Source organism: Prionailurus bengalensis, chromosome C1 (genome assembly GCF_016509475.1).
Source record: "Prionailurus bengalensis isolate Pbe53 chromosome C1, Fcat_Pben_1.1_paternal_pri, whole genome shotgun sequence".
NCBI lineage: Eukaryota > Metazoa > Chordata > Mammalia > Carnivora > Felidae > Prionailurus > Prionailurus bengalensis.
Window position 1 is genome coordinate 18195751 of NC_057345.1, and position 22139 is coordinate 18217889.

At 42.8% G+C, this 22139-nt stretch overlaps 1 protein-coding gene across 2 annotated transcripts in view; it reads left to right on the forward strand.

Moving 5' to 3' along the window:
• Positions 1-3693: 3693 nt before the first annotated feature.
• RCAN3 (RCAN family member 3) overlaps positions 3694-22139 on the forward strand; it is a 39736-nt gene continuing 21290 nt past the window's right edge. Inside the window, exons 1-2 of one of the 2 annotated variants that reach the window (XM_043578601.1) lie at positions 3694-3989; positions 11022-11273. In XM_043578601.1, the coding sequence (XP_043434536.1) occupies positions 11079-11273 (195 nt within the window). In that variant the 5' untranslated portion in view covers positions 3694-3989; positions 11022-11078. The remainder of the gene's footprint in view (positions 3990-11021; positions 11274-22139) is intronic. The other variant, XM_043578602.1, reaches the window with a different exon arrangement.

Sequence of the window (22139 nt, forward strand, 5' to 3'; positions counted from 1 at the left end):
TAAGAAGCACTTATTATCCGTGTGTGCCCAACACCTTGCTGGGCGCAACGGTAAAGAAGAAAGATGGGCAGATTCCCTTCTTGTTCTCCAGCTGCTCGCAACCTAGCCTGATGAATACAAGATGGCAACCCTTCCCCTGCCCACCATGTAAAAGACTGACGTTGTTCTGGATTCTGTCCTCTACTTTTCGTGCTCTATTTCACTTGCTCTCCCTGGGTCATCTCATCCGCGCCCATGATTTCAACTACCCATCACACCTCCCTCCCAAATCACCACACCAGAGCTATGTCTTCCAGCTGCTTTCCTCTCGAATGTTCGTGCTTCCGTGTAACTCATCAGCAAATTTTGTTAGCTTTGCCTCTCGGATACAGGCAGGATCATACCGTTTTTCACCACATCCCTCCCTACGACCCTTGTTGAAGGCACTATCGTCCCTGGTCTGCATTACTGCAATAGGCCTAGCAAACCAGGCTCCCTATCTGATTACCTTTGCCTGCTCCGTATTCATTTCCCTTTCTTTTGGTAATAGAAACTTGAGTTACCTTCGGTGAATGTGACCATCGGGGTTCCAGGAAAATGTTCATCTGAGATGCATTTGGCAACGGTTAAGCACAAAGGTACGGGCAGGGTTGAGGGAATCAAGAAGGAATGGAGAGCCATTACCACCCCGAGGCCAAGAGAAGAAAGATTTCAACATAACTAGAGCAGAGATCTGTATGAGACTGGACACAAGCCTCAGGAGATGTATATGCAGCCACGACGCAGCAACTTGGGAGGGAAGGGGCCTCTGGATTAACACCCTCACTTCATCTTCTTCCAACCCCTCTGATCTCCTACTCATGTCTTCTACTGGAAAAATTCACATGGAAGCCGGAGGATAAGGGACCCACTGAAGCACTCCATGCAGGTCGGCCTCCTGAGATCCAAATCAGGAAGAAAGGAGTCGAGACGTACATCATCTGAAGGCACCAACAGAAAATACCTCACACACAAAGCTACGTCTCCTCAATTCTCAGTGAGACTTGAGACCCGCCCACCTCGCTGCAGCTCCTGAAGGGAGCATGTGACCCAGGCCTGTGACCCCAGGCCCCTTCTCAAGAGAGCGGTTTACTGAGTTGCCAATAACCCGAGGGAGAACGACAAGAGGCAGTCCCAGAACTTTCGTGGACAGCCGCGAGGAAAAGAGACTCGTTCTGTTGGTGAGGGTGCGATTTGAAGTTGTCAGCAGCCAGCCATTCTGCCGTCTCAGGGAGAAAGGCAGCCTGAGAATGAAAAGTCAACACAAAGGACAACAGTCAGGAAGTGGTGAATAGAAACTAAATCTGGGAGTGTCCGGCGGGCCCATTCAGTGGAACACGTGACTCTTGATCTTGGGGGTGTGAGTTCGAGCCTCATGTTGGGTGTAGAGATTATCTAAAAAAAATAAAAAAAAAAGGCTAAATCCTGATGTTATCATTTTAAGCCCCTGGATCCAGTCTGACTGGAGCCCATACTATTTCTGTTACATGAAACAATGAATTTCATTTGTTGCTTAGTCCAGTTTGATAGACTGCATGCAAAAAAAAAAAAAAAAAAAATGAATACGGGGCACCTGCGTGGCTCAGTCAGTTAAGCTTCCGACTTCAGCTCAGGTCACGATCTCACGGTTTGTGAGTTCAAGCCCCGCGTCGGGCTCTGGGCTGACAGCTCAGAACCTGGAGCCTGCTTCGGATTCTGTGTCTCCCTCTCTCTCTGCCCCTCCCCCACTTGTGCCGTCTCTGTGTCTCAAAAATACATAAATGTAAAAAAAATTTTTTTAATTGAACAATATTTAATCCCAACCCCCAAAGACCAACACATACTCACATGTCTGTAAATATGCTGTTGTTACTACGAAATGCCCTTTCCCATATTCTCCACCTAGAAAACTCCTAATCAAATACCGTCTTACCTGCGAATCTTTCCCTCCTTTTTCTCAGCACAATTGCTCACTTCGGTCTGTTTTGTCAGCGCTTTGCAAATGCTCTATTAGCACATGTGTAAAATTGTATCACAATTAGTCCTTCGCTTATCTGTCTCCTCTGTGAGCTCCTAAAGGGGTGGATTTTGTGGAAGAGATCCTTAGCAGCCCCTTGCCTAGCCTGATACCTCAAGGGAACTCTGGGATAAACAAGGCTAAATGGGTCTTTTTACCTTAGGACCTCCCAGAAACATTTCTGTGCTAACAGGCAGGTAGCTGTAGAGAATGCGTAGTTCCCGAGCCCATTTGACCTAAAAACTCAATTTTTGGCCAGGCTGCTGGGTTGGCGGCATCTAGAGAAGAAAAATTACTGCGGGCGGTTCTTAGGGTGACTTTCATGAGAGAAGTGGCTCTCCATAAATATTTGTGAAATGAAGAAAAGGGAAAAACTTGGTTAAGGTCAAGGCGGGGAGCAGGGGCAGCAGGGTTGTAAGCAGGAGAAACAACAGACGCAGTGAGCAGGAAGCAAGAGAGGTGATCTCTCTGACGGTGCAGGGTCAACTGTTGGGGTGATTGGACCATAATCCAACCCCATTTCCTTAGCGTAAATCTAACAGCCATTAGATGTACCCCAGGCACCGTAATCCCCAGGGGGCTGAGTGTCTACAACACTGCCTGCAGGATTTTGACCTTCAGTTTGCTTTACCTTGCCTCTGAGGCAAAGGGGTGGGTGATCAGCACTGATTTTCTTCCAACGGCACACCCTTAAGACAAATTCCTTTCCTGTTTTATGGCTGTTTCCCTCTCCAGCAAGTAAGGGAATAGACACAAACTCACTTCCCAGCTCGGCTCAGATGACTTATAAAAAAAAAAATAATAAAAATAAAAAAATAAAAGAAAATAAATAAAATAAAATAAAATAAATAATAATAATAATAATAATAATAATAATAATAATAATATCTGCCAAAGAAAGCCCCAGGCCTGCCATTATAACCGTGGACAACTCATTGAACAGCTTAGGTACTTGCTCTATTTGTAAACTAAGCGTAATTATGTCCCACTGTCTCCCTGAGCTTCTGAGTGCATCAAGCAAGACCGTGCGTGAGAAAAGTATTCTGTAAACGGAAAGTAAAGCACTAAAAATGCGAATACTATTAACATTGTACAGAAGGGAGGGAGGGGGAGGAGGCGGGAGGCGGCAGGTGGCAGCGGAAGCCCGCCTTGGTTACAGCCCAGGATACGGAGGAGCCGCACACCCGGGGCTACCTAGAGTTCGGCTACCTACTAGCCGCCTCTCCTCGGGCAATTAAGCACGTGGAAGCCCTCTTCGTCTATAAGAGCTAATAATATCCGGTTCGTGAGGTTAAACGAGGTAAAGCTGGCCAAGCACGGGGCGCAGTGTACATAGTAACTGGCGCTCAGTAAACGTCCCTAATACTCCCACTGACTCCTCTTGTGACTGACACGTGCCGCTAGCGGGAGAGAAACTATTCCTGGCCACCGTGGGAGACGAGAAGGGCGCCAAAGGTCCTGCCATCGGGGTACCTAAAGCCCGCGGCCCCAGCGCTCCCGCGCCCCCTCCCAGCCTGGGAACGAGCAAACAGCGCGAAGCCAGACCCCCGCCCCGCCCCGCCCCGCCCCGCCCCCACGGCCGCGCGCGAGGGGCGGGGCCGCTTCCGGCGGGCTTCCGGACCCGGCGCGCCCCAGCCGGCCGCCGCCTTCGGGCGCCTGCGCCGCGCGCGCTCCGCCGTGGGAGGGGGCGGGGCGGGGACGCGCGGGCCCAGCGCGCGCGCGCGCGACGCCGGCAGCCCGCCTGGGCCCTGACGCCGCTCGCGCCCCCGCCGAGGCCGCGGTTCCCGCGAGCATCAAGGGCGTGGCGGCGAGGCTGCGGGCGGCCCGAGCCGCGCAGACTGTGCCCCGGCTGCCGACCGCGGCGTCTCCCCAGGCCCGGCTCCTCGCGGCGGCCCGGCTCCCGCGTGGCCCGTCGGGCCGCTCCGGCCTCGCGCCTGCCCGCCTGCCTTCCTCCCTGCAGTGGCCAAGCGCGCAGGTGAGTCCCCCTCGCCGGGTGGGGCCGGCACCCGGCCTCTCCCAGCAGGTTGCAACCAGCCCCGGGGAGGATGGAGGGCGCGGGGTGCGGAAAGTTGAGGAAAGAAAGAAAGAGTCCGCAGATGCCCGATACAGGTGGCCGTTCCAGGGCCCGAGACCCCAGAGATGCTGCGCGTCCTGGGTCCAGCCCCTCGCGCGCCGAGCGTCTTCTCTGGCAGCTCCGAGCTGGTGTCTTGGAAAACAAAACCAAAAAAAAAAAAAATTCTTTTGTTTTTTTGTTCTCTCCTGTCCACCAGGAATTTTTTCCCAGCACTTTGACTTTTTGAATAGCTGACAGGCCCATCCTGCTCCTGAAGGCCGGAAAGGTGCACTCGGGCACACAGGGATGGCGAGGAGTTCAGAGCCCCTCGCCTCCACCCCCCCTTGATGCACGAATAGCCGTCGCTTTACTTACTCGCTAACTTCTCGAAACTTGACTGTCTGCCTCCATCTGCTGTCTGGAGCGGTAGAGGGACAGTGGTCTGTTTCCAGGTTCCTTCCAGATTCCGTGCAAAATCCGATCCTCTCTTTCAGGGATTAGGAGTCCAGTGTAGGGAGCCGTTGTCAGATCCGTGTTTCAGTTACAAGCTACGATTCTTTAAAGTGATGCTTTCGTGTGGCGCCCAAAGCCGGAAATATTCTCTCCCCTGTGTTGAAAGTTCCCTAGCACACCACGTTTATCTGAACTTTGCGGAGAATTCTCTGCATTTTATGGAAGTCTCTGATGTACTATTTGGTAAGGGAAGCAGCGGGTTTATTTGTAGCTGATATTGCATATGATTTACAATAATTCAAGACTATTTCATTAGCTCTTTCAATTTATTAAATTATAAAAACACAACATTGAGATTCAGGGTATAGATTTTTGCACATCACGCAAATTTGTGCTTTTGGGCAGGGACTTGATGTTGGTATTGGAGACTTGTGATGGAGGAAGACAGTGAAAGGCTTGAAGACGATGCCCCTTCTTTAGCCATGCCATCAGCTTTCCATTTCACTGCTGTGACAAACCTTTTCCTTCCTAGCTTGGGAGGAGATTTCAGTACTTTTAGGGAAACCAAGATTTTTCCCATTATTGAATTGTACGTTTGTAAAGCTTTTAAACGTGTGGATGTCAAGGGTTACCAAGGAGAACACATTTTGTATGGTTCCCCGGGGGATTTGTTGGTTGAAAGAGTTAAGCAGAACATCATGGGGAAAAAAAAAATACTGTGCTTTGGAAATCCATTAGGCTGAAGCCTGTGAAATAATGGAAGCTCTAAAGTTGAATGCCATTTGTTGTTTAGACCCCCCAAAACCCACAGAATGTGCAGGGCAGACAGTGGATCTATCTAGAATATAGAGGTTATATAGTGAGGGAAAATGCATTATATTCAGCAAAACAAATAGCATCCGTCTTTTATATCCCTACTTCAATAAGTCTTTAAAACCGATTATTTTCATATGTTCTGACTGTTGATATTTGTTGTTTATTTCTCTTCTCTCTCTCACACTAAGAAATCCCTCTATGCCTGGTGGAGCACTGAACCTCAATAATTGTAATAGGACTAATTCTAAATAATCTGTGAAGAGGGTATATAGGTCATTGAAACATAAAAAAATACAAAAATCTAATTTTCACCTACTTAATTTACTTCCCCAATTTTTTTTCTTCTGCCACAACTATTAAAGAGCAGTAAAAGTCTGCCTCTAAGTGGTAAATGAGCAGGAAATAGACGTTGGAGGCTTACATGATAGTTATTCAGAACCCCCATATCGACAATTCTGGTTTTTTTTTTTTTTTTTAAGAAATCTAGTCTGAATTCTAATTTCGAAGTTTTTAAAAGGAATTTAGTAGTTCAGCAACATCTGTGAGTATTTTCCTTATTTTATGTATGAGACAACAAATAAAAAGCCAAGTGACTTCCTCCAAGGTTATTGAGCAGGGCATATGTAAAGCCGGAGAGGGAATAACGTGTTTGCTTCCAGTATTGTTTGGTAGCATTTTGAGAACATCAAAAAAATAATAAAAGCGAACCTAGCTAAGCTATTTTAAAGGTTCAACAAGTTAAGAAGCATACTATGTTGAAAAATTGTTGTTTCAAAAAATCCTGGAAGAGGCTGGATTTGCCTTTTCCCAATCAAAACTTCAAATGCCAAGTCAAATGCACATGCCTGCCGTTTTGCCGTGATGGATTACTTTTGTCACAAGGCTGGTAGGAGAACAGATGGTCATGCTACTTGGAGTTTTCCACTCATTTGATGTTTCCATGAAGAAACAATTCGCCAGAAGCCAGCCACAGCTACAGTGGCGCTGAGATGATGCTAAACCCTGATTAGCGCAGACCTTTGCTTACAGAAGCGGGAGGATATTGGTTCAGCCCTGTTAAACCAGTCAGTGTTTCCCTGGTTTAGTAAACTTAGGGACAGCTTAATCTTGTAATAGTTGGAGTGGGCCAGAGTTAGCAACTGCTCCAGTAATAACAGCATAGAAACAATGTACTTTTGTAATTATTTTCTTTGTCTTAATGAAATCAAACTGCTTGTTAAGCTGAGTTACCTTACAAGATGATTTGACAGATGTGCGAAGGTTGTCATTTCCACTATTTGATTTTGATCATCTCTTTCTGATCAAATCTAACTGCATTTTGTGATATCAGAAAATTATGAAATGGTCGATGATGTTGACTTAAGCTATATGTGAAAAAAGCTCGTGGCTTGCCTTCAGCAAGAGAGGCATCATCTGAAAGATAGTGTCTCTAATACCGTGTGCATTGAATTACAACATAAAATTCCATGAAGCTCTTAAAAAAAGCACGATGGCCTTTTTTCAGCCAACTGTTTTTAAATCTTTAATGGTTTTCTTCCTGGAGCCATAGGACTCCTTCCAGTGGTTGCTCTGAGCTGGTTTTACTGCCAGATCAGCCACTGAACAGTCTTCTTGAAATGATACAAAGTGTTTATTTTCTTTTTGTAGCCTTTTTATTGCTTGGAATTAGATTATTTGGACGTGTATTTTTCTCATTTTATTGCTTGAATATCTGTTCCATTGATGGTTCTGACATTATTGGCAACCTCTCAATCCAGCATTTCATTGATGTGGATTGTGCCTATGTAAAAATCATTGAGCACTAACTGTATGCAAAGCATTGTTCTGAGCACTTAGCATTTAATCCTTCTGACATCCTCTTGGGTAAGGGTTATTATTTTATAACTCTATCTTACAGTTGAGGAAATGGAAAGGGAGGCAGAGTAATTTGCCTAATATAGAGTACTGGGGAGCCAGAATTTAAATCTCGAAAATTGATTATGGAGACTGAATCTTCTTGGGATATACTTAAAGACTGTTCAAGCTTGTTTGCAGTACTGTGATAGTTCATCAGTCCATCCTTTTAAAGTGTATCCAATACCCAGTAATGTATAAGTGAAGAAAGTGTAGCAGCACTATAAAGACTATTGAGATATCTTGGGACAAAAGGCAAATTATTTAACAATAACCTAAAACATTTGAAGAGAAAATAATCATAAGGACATTACTAGGAATACTGACAAAATTTGAAGATAGACACTGATTTAGATAACAGTATTATGTCAATGTTAAACGTCCTGGTTTTGGTCACTGTACTGTGGCTTATGTAGGAAACTGATCTTGTTCTTACACACTAAAGTATTTGGGAGTAAAGACAGCACACTTGTCTTACTCTCAGTGGTTCAGGGGAAAAAGCGTATACATATCGAAACAATGATTTTAAAAATGGGCCAAAATGTAATTAATTGGTAACTCTGGGTAAAAAGTATTTAGGACTTCCTTCTACTAGTCTTAGTTTTCTGTTTGAAATTACGGCACAAGAAAAAGTTACCCTAAAGTGAAGGAAGAAAACAGGAAACGAAGGTATAACCTTCTAAGAATTTTTTTTTTTTTAAGTCAAGTGAGGGATTGTTCCTGTGCTCTGATTTTTCTTTCTCCCTCCCCCTCCCCTTTCCTTTCCTTTTTAGGGGTTGGAGGAAGGAACTTGAAACAAAAAATCTTGTCAAAAATGGCTTGATTTTTCTCATATTTCAAAATCTGGTCATTCAGAGCTCCCCAACCTTCCATTCTCTAAAAAACCACGCACAGTATTTTCCTCACCTCTTTGTAATGGGTTGGGAGTCGGGTGAGATTAAAAACATTAGCTCCTCTAAGAGATAAGATATAAAGACAATCTACTTTTAGTTTAATATATCATTTCCCTGCCTAAAAACCTTCAATGGCATGCTGATATTGACTCTGTTTTGTATCAGGACGCTGTAACCCTACTTTTAAGGCAGCTTGGAGACCCATGCCTGCCTTTCCAACTTTGTCTCCTGCCACCCCACCAAATACAGTACGTTCTGGCCACATCAGATCTTTGTTCACGATGATCTGTCCTCCCTTTGTCCTTGAACTGTTCAGGCTTTGCCTGGAACGCACCCCCTCATTTTTCTGCTGAAATTGTTTATCTTTAAGTCTCTCCATAACATCCTTGGGGAAGCTGTCTCTAATCTCACATAGAATTAAATTTTCCTCTGTCTGTGCTGCCGTATTAGTGGGGTAAACACAGTGCTATCTGCTTTCATTCAGCAATCCTTATTAAGCCTATACTGTCAGCCAGAAACTGTGCCAGGGACAAGGGGTTCAAAGGCACTCACGGTCTGGTAACAGGGAGGGATTTGTAAACAAATAGTCATCAGGTAAGTATGTAACAGAGAAATAAACAAAGTGTTGTGAGAATTATGAACTCTGACAGCTTAGTCTTAAAGAAAAGGATTACAAAGAAAGCCTTAGTGAGATACCATTCCCCCGCCCTGCCCCCCCCCCCCAACCTGGCCCCTTTCCAGATTGGAGACTTACAGCACAATAATCTAATTAAAGGTATGAAGTTTAAAATAATTGTAGTACCTGTGGGCCACACAGGTAGATATGTGTAATAGGAAGCTAAAAATACAAGTCTGGAGCTCAGGACAGAGGTTGAGTCTGGATGTATGAATTATACAGATTAGTGATTTTCAGGGTGTATAGGCAGGAAAGACCTAGAGACAGATTAGAACCTCTTGGGATCATGTACTTTTTCCACCTAACCTCCCCCCCCCCCCCCCCCCCACTGCCCAAGATTCTGCTCTTACTCCGGTGACATCCTTCCCAGCTTACAATTCGTTGCAGAAAATGAGAGGCAGTATTGATAGCCCCATGTTGTGTGTGTGAGCCACAGGGTGAGCAGGAAACAGAGCTGAGAAGCACTGGCAGTTAAGTGGTTAAAGGCTTGATGGATGAAACCACTCAAGAGGAGGAGGAGGAGGAGGAGGAGGAGGAGGAGGAGGAGGAGGGAAACCTCAAAGAGATGAACTTGTAGAGGGTGAGTGACGACAGAGGAGCCAGTGACAGACAGTTGGTTTAGGAAGGAGAGCCGGGAAGGACCGAGACCCTACCTGGAAGGCAGAGGCACACTGAATGCCGAGTGACGAGTGACGGGTGGGCGGCATGTCTGGTGCTGCAGAGACAGGCACGTGAGGACGGTTTCAGCCGAAGGTAGTGGCAGAAGGCCAGTGGCACTGAATTCTCGAGCACGTGCTGTTGGGGAGCAGAACACAGCAGGACAGCTTACTTTTTGCAGGGAATTGGTAGGAGAGGCGAAGAAGCAGCGGAGAGGTAGCTGGAGGGGAAGACAGAACTCCAAAGGAAGATTTCTTTTTCTAAGATTGGGTGGGTGGGGGTGGGGAATCCCGAGTAGGTGTGTTTGCCGAAGAAAAGGGACCGATGGTGAAGCAGAAATTGAAAGCATAGGAACTCTTAGAACAAGATCCTTTAGGATTGGTTAGCATTGTTGAGAAGAAATTCTTGCTCTGGCGGGAGCTCCTTGAGGACAGGAACTATTTCTTACCCGTCTAATATGCCTAATAATGCCTGGCATGTGATGGGCATTCAGAAGATGTTTATAAAAATGAGTAAGGACTTTACTCTTGGGAATTAGTCTTTCCTGATTGGTGTAGTAGAATCATGGGGGGAAAAAAACCCTCTACTGTTTTTAGCCTGTAATTGACATCTGTCATGTACTCTGTATAAGCAATATATTTGCAGCATTGTGTTCTTTGAAATAAAATGTAAAATCACAAATGAAGTCATAGTAAGCTAGTAACAGTCGTGATCGCATGATTTTTCTGTGCCTGATTGGTATTTTTAAAATTCCATTTTACCATCTTGAAATTTGTTAGGGTCCAGGCAGTGTGCTCGGAGGCTGTGGGTACAGCTCATCAGAGGAGACCAACGTGCACAAAGTCCACAGAAGACAGACGCTCTTCCGTTATTTAACAGAGGGCCGCTATCGGCTCCAGGCCTTCAGGATTAAGATTATTAATTTATAAATGTTCAGAAAAAAGGTCATCTCTTCAGTTGTCGTCTATGTCAGATTTTGCCTTTCATCCGTATTTCTCGTATTGACAATGACCTGCCTCATAGAGAACTTTCAGGTCTGTGCAACTGGGTTCTTTGAGAGTATATTCAAAAAGAACAAATCGGTTAAGACAGGTGAAGTCATCTCGCAGCAGACCGTGTTTCACGGTGCAGATGGTGAATGAATCCGTGTGGGTTGTATTCAGCTGCTCCAGTTTCACTGTTGTAGACCTAAAACCCAAAACAAATATGTGAAGGCAGCTCTGGTTCTCATTTTCCTTCCTACTGCTTGTAAACTAGCATACATATTGATACTGTCTCATTTCGTACTGCCCATTTTTCCCCCCGATGTCACTAGAAAACTTTTTGCCCTTTTTTTTTGTAATATGTCATTGCCAGTGAAATGTATTACATTAACTATGCTAAGCAAATCAAATTAGAATATATAGAACTTACTTATGAGGACTGTGATGAATTGATTTAGACTCTGATTTATCTTCCCTGAATAAAATTGCTTCCATTGATAAATTGCTGTCTTGAGAATTGACTGGAACAGTGTTTGGCCTTCAAAGTCTTATCTTTATGCTGTTTTCTCTTTTTTAACCCCAGATGCCTGGTAGACACCTTAGAACTTTAAAAACGGAAAAGACCTGCTTTTAGGGGATAATGCTGAGGGACACTATGAAATCTTGGAACGATAGCCAGTCAGATCTCTGTAGCAGTGACCAAGAAGAGGAAGAAGAGATGGTTTTTGGTGAAAATGAAGATGATTTGGAAGAGATGATGGATTTCAGTGATCTGCCTACCTCCCTCTTTGCTTGCAGTGTCCATGAAGCAGTGTTTGAGGTGCGAGAGCAGAAGGTAGGCACGTATCCTACCTTCCCCTGCATTTGGTAGTGGGTTCAGTGGATGTGGATGTGGATGTGGCGAAGCAGCAGATGCTGCCTGTTTGCACAGTCTGTTACTGGCCCGTGACGAGTACAAGAAGCACGCCTCAACCTTTAGACGTTGCTGCAGCATTTAATTGTATCGTACGACAGTAACTAACAGTCCACAACACGTAAGAGGTATTTCCAAACCAGTTCTTTCCCACAAATATTTTGTGAAGCAATGGTTTATAGCGCATTCTCAATCAGGTCTTATTAAGTCCTGATTCATTCATTCATTCATTCATTCATTCTTGGAGCCTGTGATTAAGGAAAAGCTAGTGATTTTCACCCTGGCTTCCTATTACTTGAGAGTAAATTCACACAGGTCAGAAGTATTTGAAGCTTTTTTTTTCTGAGGCTGATTACATTTATGATTCCGTTGTAACAGACTTGTCAACATTTCTTGTATTACTTTCTACAGCTTGGGGAAAAATGATTGAGTTTATTTTTTAAAGGCTACTCTCCTTTAGTTCATATATTATTTACCTGGAAAGAGAGGTTTTATGTGTGGCTTTTTCCTCCCATCATGACCTCACAAAAGCCTGTAGGTTTTAGTCACACGAAAGTAAAATATTTCTGCTGTTGGTATAAATTTTGCATGTTCTGAGACTTTCTCAACACACTACTATCACCCACCCCTTAGTTTTCCATCTGTGTCCTCAAAGTATTTTCCCTCCAGTGACTTTCTTGGAGAGAACTTGATAGAGTTTGACTCCCTACATACTTGAGTGCCTCCAGTGTGTAAGGCATTGTGCTGCTTGCTTCAGGGGATAGAGTAGGAATTTAAACAGCTTCTGCCTCAGACAGTTGATAGTCCCGCAGTGGAGATGGTAAGTAATTTGGCATAAGACGGAATACTAGTTCCTTTAGAGGCACTTGAAAGTACATCGAGGGGTCAGAGGACAGAGGATGACCGCCAGGTCCAGTAAAAGATCTTATGGGGAGATGGCATTGGAGGAGGGCAGCGTGAGCTGGGTAGGAGGTTCGCAGGGAAGGGAAAGGGAATTCTGGCCAGAGGAAACAGAGCGAGCCAACGAGCTGACTCAGGATGAGTGTGGACACTTCGGGAAGCAGTTGTGTGGCTGGTGCATAGGTGAGGTGCGGCCACAGGGAAGAAAAGTCAAGCTGGAAAGGTCAGCTTGGGGCATCCTGCAAAGTTCAAGGGGGTTACCTCTCTCTGGCCAATAGTCTTCTGAGCAAAGGGATGACCATCAGAATTACATACTAGGCAGGTCAGTGGACAACATGTGAAGGGCGGAGTGGTGGAGGGAGAGCCAGAAGCAAGGGGCCAGTTAGGACGCTCCTGCAGCAAACCTGCCTGGAGATGCTGAAACCCCCGAGGGAGCAAGGGAGAGGGACCACAGCCGCCAGTTTTGTATCTTTCAGGTTGGTTTTCATTCACAAGTGTTGTCTTCTTTCTCAAGTTCAACCACGACATAGACGTTTTGAAATCATTCTTCCTAGGTTTCTCAACTTTTTAAGAGCTCTGCGTTTTCATGTAACAATTACATTAACTCTGTTGTTTATTTGCGATACACGAAAATCACATGTGTTCCTAGTTTATCTTAAAATTCATAAGGATTGTTTCAAGAAACCTCACAATCTCTCTTCCAACTTTTTTTTTTTTTAAGTGTAGCCTAGGAAGTTTTTTTTAACTTGCCAAAGTGGTGAGTTCTTGTTGGTTTTCATTTTAAAAAACCATCTCGGGGGGCGCCTGGGTGGCTCCATCGGTTAAGTGTGTGACTCTTGATTTCGGCTCAGGTCGTGATCTCACGGTCGTGACATTGAGCCCCGCATCGGGCTCTGCGTGGACAGCCGGAACCCGCTTGGAATTCTCTCTTGCACGTGCACGCTCTCTCTCTCAAAATAAATACATACATACATACATGCCATTTGGGATTATATCTAACCTAAATTAAATTGGGAATCTTATCAGCAGAAATTCTAGTAGCAGTTCAGCAGACCTTGTGTTAGATGCAATTCTCAGTCATGGTAAACTTTACATAAAAGCCTTAATAGTAATATCTGAGGCTGCAAAATACTTATTTTATATTGGAAGTTTGTACCTTTTGGCCACATTCTCCCATTTTGTCACCCCATTCCCCCTGCCTCTGGCAACCACCAATCTGTTCTCTGTGAGTTCATTTTGTTTGTTTTGTTTTGTTTTTTAAAATTTCCCCATATGAGAGAGATTATATGGTAATTGCCTTTTTCTGTCTGACTTACTGCACTTAACATAATGCCCTCAAGGTCCATCTGTGTTGTCCTAAATGGCAAGATTTCATTTTTTTTTTTAATGGCTGAATAACGTTCCATTGTGTATATATGTGTATATGTACATATGTATGTAAATGCACATACAACATACACCACAATGTCTTTATCCATTCATCCATTGATAGACCGTCTGTTTCCATATCTTTCTTATTGTAAATAATGCTGCAATAAACATGGGATGCAGATATCTTTTCAAGGTAGTGTTTTTGTTTTCTTGGGATAAATACCCAGAAGGGGTATTGTTGGATCATATGATACTTCTGTTTTTAATTTTTTTTCCTTTTTTTTAATATTTCAAGTTTTTATTTAAATTCTAATTAGTTAACATATATAGTGTAATATCAGTTTCAGGAGTAGAGCTTAGTGATTCATCACCTACATATAACACCCAGTGCTCATCACAAGTGCCCTCCTTAGTGCCCATCACCCATCTGGTCCATCCCCCACTCTCCTCCCCTCCATCAACCCTCTGTGTGTTCTCTATAGTTAAGAGTCTCTTAATTGTTTGCCCCCTTCTATTTTTTTTCTTTCTGGTTTTAATTTTTTTTTTAATTTATTTTTTTTTTCAACGTTTATTTATTTTTGGGACAGAGAGAGAGACAGAGCATGAACGGGGGAGGGGCAGAGAGAGAGGGAGACACAGAATCGGAAACTGTCTCCAGGCTCTGAGCCATCAGCCCAGAGCCTGACGCGGGGCTCTAACTCCCGGACCAGGAGATCGTGACCTGGCTGAAGTCGGACGCTTAACCGACTGCGCCACCCAGGCGCCCCTCTGGTTTTAATTTTTTGAGGACGCTCCACACTGTTTTCCATAGTGACTACACCAGTTACGTTCCCACCAACAATGCACAAATGTTCCTTTTCTCCATACCTCACCAATACTTGTCTCTTCTCTTTTTGACAATAACCATTCTAACAGGTCTGAGGGTGATATCTTATTGTGGTTTTATCTGCATTTCCATGATGATTAACAGTGTTGAACATCTTTTCGTGTACCTGTTGGCCATTTGTATGTCTTTGGAGAAATGTCTGTTCAGATCTTATGCCCATTTTTTTTTTTTTAATTTTTTTTTTTTAACTTTTATTTATTTTTGAGACAGAGAGAGACACAGCATGAACGGGGGAGGGGCAGAGAGAGAGGGAGACACAGAATCGGAAGCAGGCTCCAGGCTCTGGGCCATCAGCCCAGAGCTCGACGCGGGGCTCGAACTCATGGACCGTGAGATCGTGACCTGAGCTGAAGTCGGACGCTTAACCGACTGAGCCACCTCTTATGCCCATTTTTAAAATCAGATTGTGTGGGTTTTTTCTGTTGGGTTTATGAGTTCTTTATATATTTTGGATATTAGCTCCTTACCAGATAAATGATTTGCAACTATTTTCTCCTGTTCAGTAGGTTGCTTCCCCCCGCACCCCCCCCCCGACTTTGTTGATGGTTTCCTCTGCTGCGCAAAACTTTTTAGTTTGATGTAGTCACACTGCTTTTTGCATTTCTTCCTTTTGGTTTTGGTGTCAGATTCAAAAAATCATTGCCAAGGGGTGCCTGGGTGGCACAGTAGGTTAAGCGTCTGACTTTGACTCAGGTCATGATCTCATGGTTTGTGATTTAGACCCCACATTGGGCTCTGTGCCAACAGCTCAGAGCCTAGAGCCTGCTTCGGATTCTGTGTCTCCCTCTCTCTCTGTCCCACCCCGACTTGTACTCTGTCTCTCAAAAATGACTATAAACATTAAAAAAATTTTTTTAATAAAAAAAATTCATTGCCAAGACCTATGCCAAAGGGCTTATCACCTATTTTTTTCTTCTAGGATTTTTTTATGGTTTCAAGTCTTACATTCAAGTCTTTAATCTATTTTGAATTAATTTTTGTGTATGGTGTAAGGTAAAGATTGAGTTTCATTCTTTATTTGTAGCTGTCCAGCACCATTTATTGAAGAGACTGTCCTTTTCCCATTGTATATTCTTGGCTCTTTTATCGGAAATTGACCATATATGTGTGGGTTTATCTCCCAGCTCTCTATTCTGTTTTCATTGATCTGTGCGTCTGGTCTTATGCCAGTACCATAGTATTTTAATTACTGTGGCTTTGTGGGTTTTTGTTTTTTGTTTTTTAATGTTTATATTGTTGGGAGAGAGAAAGAGGGAGAGAATGAGTGGGGGAGGGCAGAGAGAGAGGTGGGGGGACAGAGGGTCTGAAGTGGGCTCTGTGCTGACAGCAGAGAGCCCGATGAGGGGCTCAAACTCACAAACTGTGAAATTGTGACCTGAGCCAAAGTTGGACGCTTAACGGACTTAGCCACCCAGTCACCCCTAAATACTGTAGCTTTTGTAATATGGTTTGGAATCAGGGAGCATGATCCTCCAGCTTTGTTCTTTCTCAAGATTGCTTGGCTATTCAGGGAGTTTTGTAGTTCTGTACAAGTTTTAGAATTCTTTGTTCTATTTCTTTGAAGTATGCCATTGGAATTCTAATGCAGATTGCATTGAATTTATAGATTGTTTTAGGTAGGATGGACATTTTAACAATAATGATTTTTCCAGTCCATGAGCTTGAAATATCTTTCCATTTATTTACTAATTCTTTATTTCTTTCATTAATGTCTTGTAATTTTTAGTATACAGGTCTTTTACTTGTTTGGTTAAATTTATTCCTAGGTATTTTATGCTTTTGATGCAATATAGATGGGATTGCTTTTCTTTCTTTCTTTCTTTCTTTCTTTCTTTCTTTCTTTCTTTTTTGATGGGATTGTTTTCTTAATTTCTTTTTCTGATAGTTATAAATATAAGAGATGCAACATATTTTTGTGTATCAATTTTATATCCTACAACTGAATTTGTTTATTTGTTTACTGAATTTGTTTATTAGTTTTAACAGGGTTTTTTTGTTGTTTTTTGGAGTCTTTAAGTTTTCTATGTATATCATGTCATCTGCAAATAGTGACAGTTTTACTTCTTTCCTAGTTTGGATGCCTTTCATTTATTTTTCTTGCCTAATTGCTCTGGCTAGGACTGCCAATACTTTGTTGAATAAAAGTAGTAAGAGTGGGCATTTTTGTCTTGTTTTTGATATTAGAAGGAAGGCTTTCAGCTTCTCATCATGGAGTATATAGGACAAGCTGTGGGCTTGTCATATATGGCCTTTATTATGTTAAGATATATTGCCCTGGGGGCACCTGGGTGGCTCAGTCAGTTTAGTGTCGAACTTTGGCTCAGGTCATGATCTCACGACTCATGAGTTTGAGCCCCGCGTCGCGTTCTGTGCTGACAGTTCAGAGCCTGGAACCTGCTTCAGATTCTGTGTCTGTCTGTCTCTCTCTCTCTCTCTCTCTCTCTCTCTGCCCCTCCCCTGCTTGTGCCCTGTCTCTCTTTCTCTCAAAACAAAATAAATAAATAAATAACCATTAAGAAAAAAAAAGATACGTTCCCTTAATACAGAGCTACAGTAATCAAAATAGTGTGGTACTTACATGTCAACTATATCTCAATAAAAATTTTTTACAAGCCAGTGTGGTTCTGGCATACAGACAGACACTGACCAACATTAATGGAATAGAGAGCCCAGAAATGAACCCTTATATGTATGGTCAAATGATTTTCAACAAGGGTGCCAAGACCATTCAATGGGGAAAGGACAGTCTTTTCATCAAATGGTGCTGGGAAAAGTGGATATTCACAAGTAGAAGAATGAAGTTGGACCCTTATCATATACCTTATACAAAAATTAATTCAAAATGGATCAATGACCTAAATGTCAGAATTAAAACTATAAAACTCTTAGAAGAAAATAGAGGGAAATCTTCTTGACATTGGATTTGGCAATAATTTCTTGGATATAACACCAAAAGCACAGGTAACAATAGAAAAAATAAATAAGTTGGATTTTATCAAATGTAAAATGTGTACATCAAGAAACACCCACCAATTAAAAGGCAACCTACAAAATGGCAGGACATATTTTCAAATCACATTATCTGATAAACGATTAATATCTAGAATATGTAAAGAAATCCTGAAACCCAACTATAAAACTCAAAAACAAGCAACCCATTTGAAAAATAAGCAAAGGACTTGAATAGACGTCTCTCCAAGGAAGATATATAAACGGCCAACAAGCACTTGAAAAGATGCTCAACATCATTAATATTAGGGAAATACAAATAACAATCACAACGAGCTAGGGCTTCACACCCATTAGGATGGCTCCTGTCCTAAAAACAGAGAGCAAGTGACAAGGATGTGGAGAACTTGGCACCTTTGTGCACTGCTGGTGGGAGTGTGAAATGGTGCCACTGTTGTGGAAAACCGTGTGGTAGCTCCTCAAAAACTTATGCACAGAATTACCATACGATCCAACAATTCTGCTTCTGGATAGATACACAAAGAATTGAAAGCAGGGACTCGAACAGGTATTTGTACACCAGTGTTAATAGTGGCATTATGCACAATAGTCAAAAGGTAGAAACAACCCAAGGGTCCATCTACGGATAAATGAATAAATAAAATGCAGTATAGGGGCACCTGGATGCCTCAGTCGGTTGAGCGTCTGACTCTTGGTTTCAGCTCAGGTCATGATTTCACTTGTGAGTTGGAGCCCCACTTTGGGCTCCATGCTGACAATGCAGAGCCTGCTTGGGATTCTCTCTCTCTCCCTCTCTCTCTGACCCTTCCCCTGCTCATGTTCTTTCTCTCTCTCAAAATAAATAAACTAAAAAAAAAAAAAAATGCAGTAGAGGGGCGCCTGGGTGGCTCAGTTAAGCGTCCGACTTCAGCTCAGGTTATGATCTGACAGTTCGTGGGTTTGAGCCCTGCGTCCTGCTCTGTGCTGACAGCTCAGAGCCTGGATCCCGCTTCGGATTCTGTTACCTCCCTGTCTCTCTGCCCCTTCCCTGTTCATGCCCTGTCTCTCAAGAATAAATAAATGTTAAATTTTTTTTTAATGCAGTATATACTGATAATAGAATATTTTACAGCCTTAAAAGTAAATGAAATTCTGATACTTGGTATAATTTGCACGACCCTTGAAAGACATACTGAGATAAGAGACACAAGAGGACACATACTGTATGACTTCCTTACGTGAGCTAGTGAGTGTGGTCTGGCTCCCAGAGAGAGTAGACTAGCAGTTGCCAGGGCTGGAGGGATGGCGGTTGGGAGTTCTAGTTTAATGCATACACAGTTTTAATTTGAGCTCATGGGGGAGTTCTGGAGATGGAGAATGGTGTTTCCCAACAGTATAAATATACTTAATGCCACTGAATTGTACACGTTTTAAAAAATGGTTAAAATGGTAAATTCTGTGTTTTGTGTATTTTACCACAATAAAAATGCGTTAAAAAAAGTTAAAAAATAACCCATTGTTCTTGAGTTTAACATTCTTTGTAATATGCTTGTGTGTGTGTGTGTGTGTGTGTGTATACACACATATATACACACACACACGCACAAGCATATATAGGTATCTACACACATAGATACATGTGTGTAATATGTATACATATATGTACAGGACACCTCTTTTGTCCTACATCACATCGTCTTGGCCCCCCGCTTTTCACTCCAGCTCTTGCTAGAGCACCTAGCTGTGCACAGGTGTAACCTTACTATTACACCGTACGTACCTTGCATTCCGTCGCAGCGTTTCTCTGCTGCCTGTGTGAAGTTGCTCAGCAGTACCGATGCCTGGGCAGAAATGGAAGCGTGAGGGAGTTAACATCCCACAGGACAGCCCTTGACCAGGGGGAGACTAAAGCCAGTGAATAAGTCCCCCTTCCTCTGACGCTGAGAGGGTCTTCTCATTGCCCTCCCAGAGGGCTCCTGGCCACATCTTACCCTGCTTGGCCACAGAGGTGACTGGCTTGACGACACAGCCTGGACAGAAGGGAGACTGGCTTTCCGTGCTTCCCTGTTTCACTGTTCCCCCTCTGTCCTGTGCAGTCACTTCCCAAAACAGACTCTCTGTGTGCCCTTACCTTGGCCTCTGCTCTCCCAAGGAGTCCAGGTAAGACACAGGTGAATAACTTTCAGGTTTGGTTATTTATCTTGTGTGAAGGCACTAGCCCAAGCTCTTAAACAAAGGGTGATTTTTAGGCTTTACAAAGAGGATAAAGACTAATAGAAAGAAAACCCATGTGCCCACCCAATTTAGCTAATAAAATTTGATTAATATAATTGAACTCCTCGTGTCTCCTCCCACAGATAACCATTATCCTAAACTCAGTGTTTATGATTTCCCATGTAATTTCAACTGTTTATTAAGCCTAACCATATGAAATTGCTGTGTTTGTAGGTCACGTGATCAAATATTGCTATTTCCTGTGGTTCAAAATACTGTGTATGTATGTATACTATGATTTACCCTTAAATGATGCTAGAGTTAAGAGCCCTGATCTTCCATGGAGTTAAAAATCATGTATAACTTCGGACTCCCCCAGAATTTAACTATAAGCCTTGCCAATAACAGAGTCAATTAACACATACATTGTATGTTATGTATTACATACTATATTATAATAATGCAAGCTAGAAAAAAGAAATATGAAAATCATAAGAGAATACATATACTCTGTTATACTATATCAACAAAAATCTATATATAAGTGGATCTATACATTCAAACCTGGGTTGTTCTGTATTTTTAAATTGTACTGTTTGCAATTGACATGATTGTCCATTTAGAAAGGAATCACCTAGAAACCATTAGAACTAATAAGTGAGTTTAGGAAGATTGGAGGACACAGGGTCAATATATAAAATCAACTGTACGTCTATATGCTAGCCATAAACATTTGGAAACTGAAATTTAAAAAACATTACCATTAAAAAAATAAAATAAATAAATAAAAAACATTACCATTTACAGTAGTACCATGAAATATTGAAGTATAAATCTAAGGAAGTACGTGCAGGATCTGTGTGCTAAAAGACTGTAAAACACTAGTGAAATACATAGTATTTTACATTATTTTTAATTTTATATGAATGGCATATTGTAAAAGTTCTTTTTTCCCCCTCAACATTATATCTGGAGGATTAATCCACATTGAAATATGTATTGTTTCACTTGCTATATAGTGTCCCATTTTAGAAAATTACCACAACTTTTTTACCCCTTCTTATGTTGGACCTTTCGGTTATTTTTGATAGGTTGCCGTTGCAACAGCGATGCTGAATGTTCTGTGTATGTGGGGGGTGCAGGGTGGGTTCCCCAGGGTGTCTAGCTGGGACTGATGTTGCTGGCTTGTAGGGTTGCGTTTCTTCAATCCTAGCAGATCCTGTCACGTGGTCTCCAAAGTGCAGTACCTGTTTTCATTCCTGCCAGCCACGTAAAAGAGTTCCCGTGGCACCATAGCATTACCAATGCATTCTGTTTTCAGAATTTAACATTTTTGCCAGGCTGGTCATTAACATTTTTGTTACCTTTTAACGAATTTCTGGATAAGCTATAAATGAACGCTTCTCAAATTGATTGCTTAGTGGGGGACCAGGCTTTTCCTCCAAACTATCACAGACTGATGTTTTGGTAAAATGCAGTAAGAAGGTCACAGCAATGTAAACTTGCTGAAGTGTTTCTAGACACTCCCTGGACTGGTAGCAAACTTCGTGGGCTCACACTGGGTCCTCAGACCACACACCACAGTACGTTATAACATTTCGGGATTTTCAAATGTCGTAGGAGCTTTTGAAATGAAAGAGCTGTCTCCAGTTACCTTTAAGTATATTTGTAGTTTCTACTGTGAATACATTGTCTCAAAACCAAGAGTTAGAAAGGATTTTGAGTCCTTTCATTAGGTCATTAGGTATCCTAACTATCGGCAATATTAAGATACCAGGGAGTAATGAGGTGGTTCTCATGAGGCTGTCATGTTCTTAGAGATCATTGGTTTACAGGTTCCACGTTCTCTGTTGCTTCACGTGTGCAGTAAGCATTGAGCATTGTGCCAGCCACAGTTACAGTTACAGGGTCTAGGGAGACCACAGTGAACAAGATGACGTGCCAGCCCTTGGGGAGCATAGGGAGAGAAAGATACTAACACGCAAACAAGTGAATAAGAAATTCGGGTAATAACAAGTACTATGAACAGAATAAAAAGTAGATAGGGAGTTGTCGGTGGTCGTTTTTAACTAGAGTGGTCAGGGAAGGCCTATCTGAAGAAATGACATTTGAGCTGAGACCTGAATAATGAGGAAGAACAGTGTGATAATGAGTCCGCCTTGGCTTCCTATAATTTAGTTGAAATCTCTCCTAACAATTTAACTAACTTCTCTCTAATGTGTACGTATAGACAGAATGCCATATAGTTTACCTTTATCAAAAAAAAATTTTTTTTTTAACGTTTGTTTATTTTTGAGACAGAGACAGAGCATGAATGGGGGAGGGTCAGAGAGAGAGAGGGAGACACAGAATCTGAAACAGGCTCCAGGCTCTGAGCTGTCAGCACAGAGCCCGACGCGGGGCTCGAACTCATGGACCACGAGATCATGACCTGAGCTGAGGTCGGCCGCTTAACCAACTGAGCCACC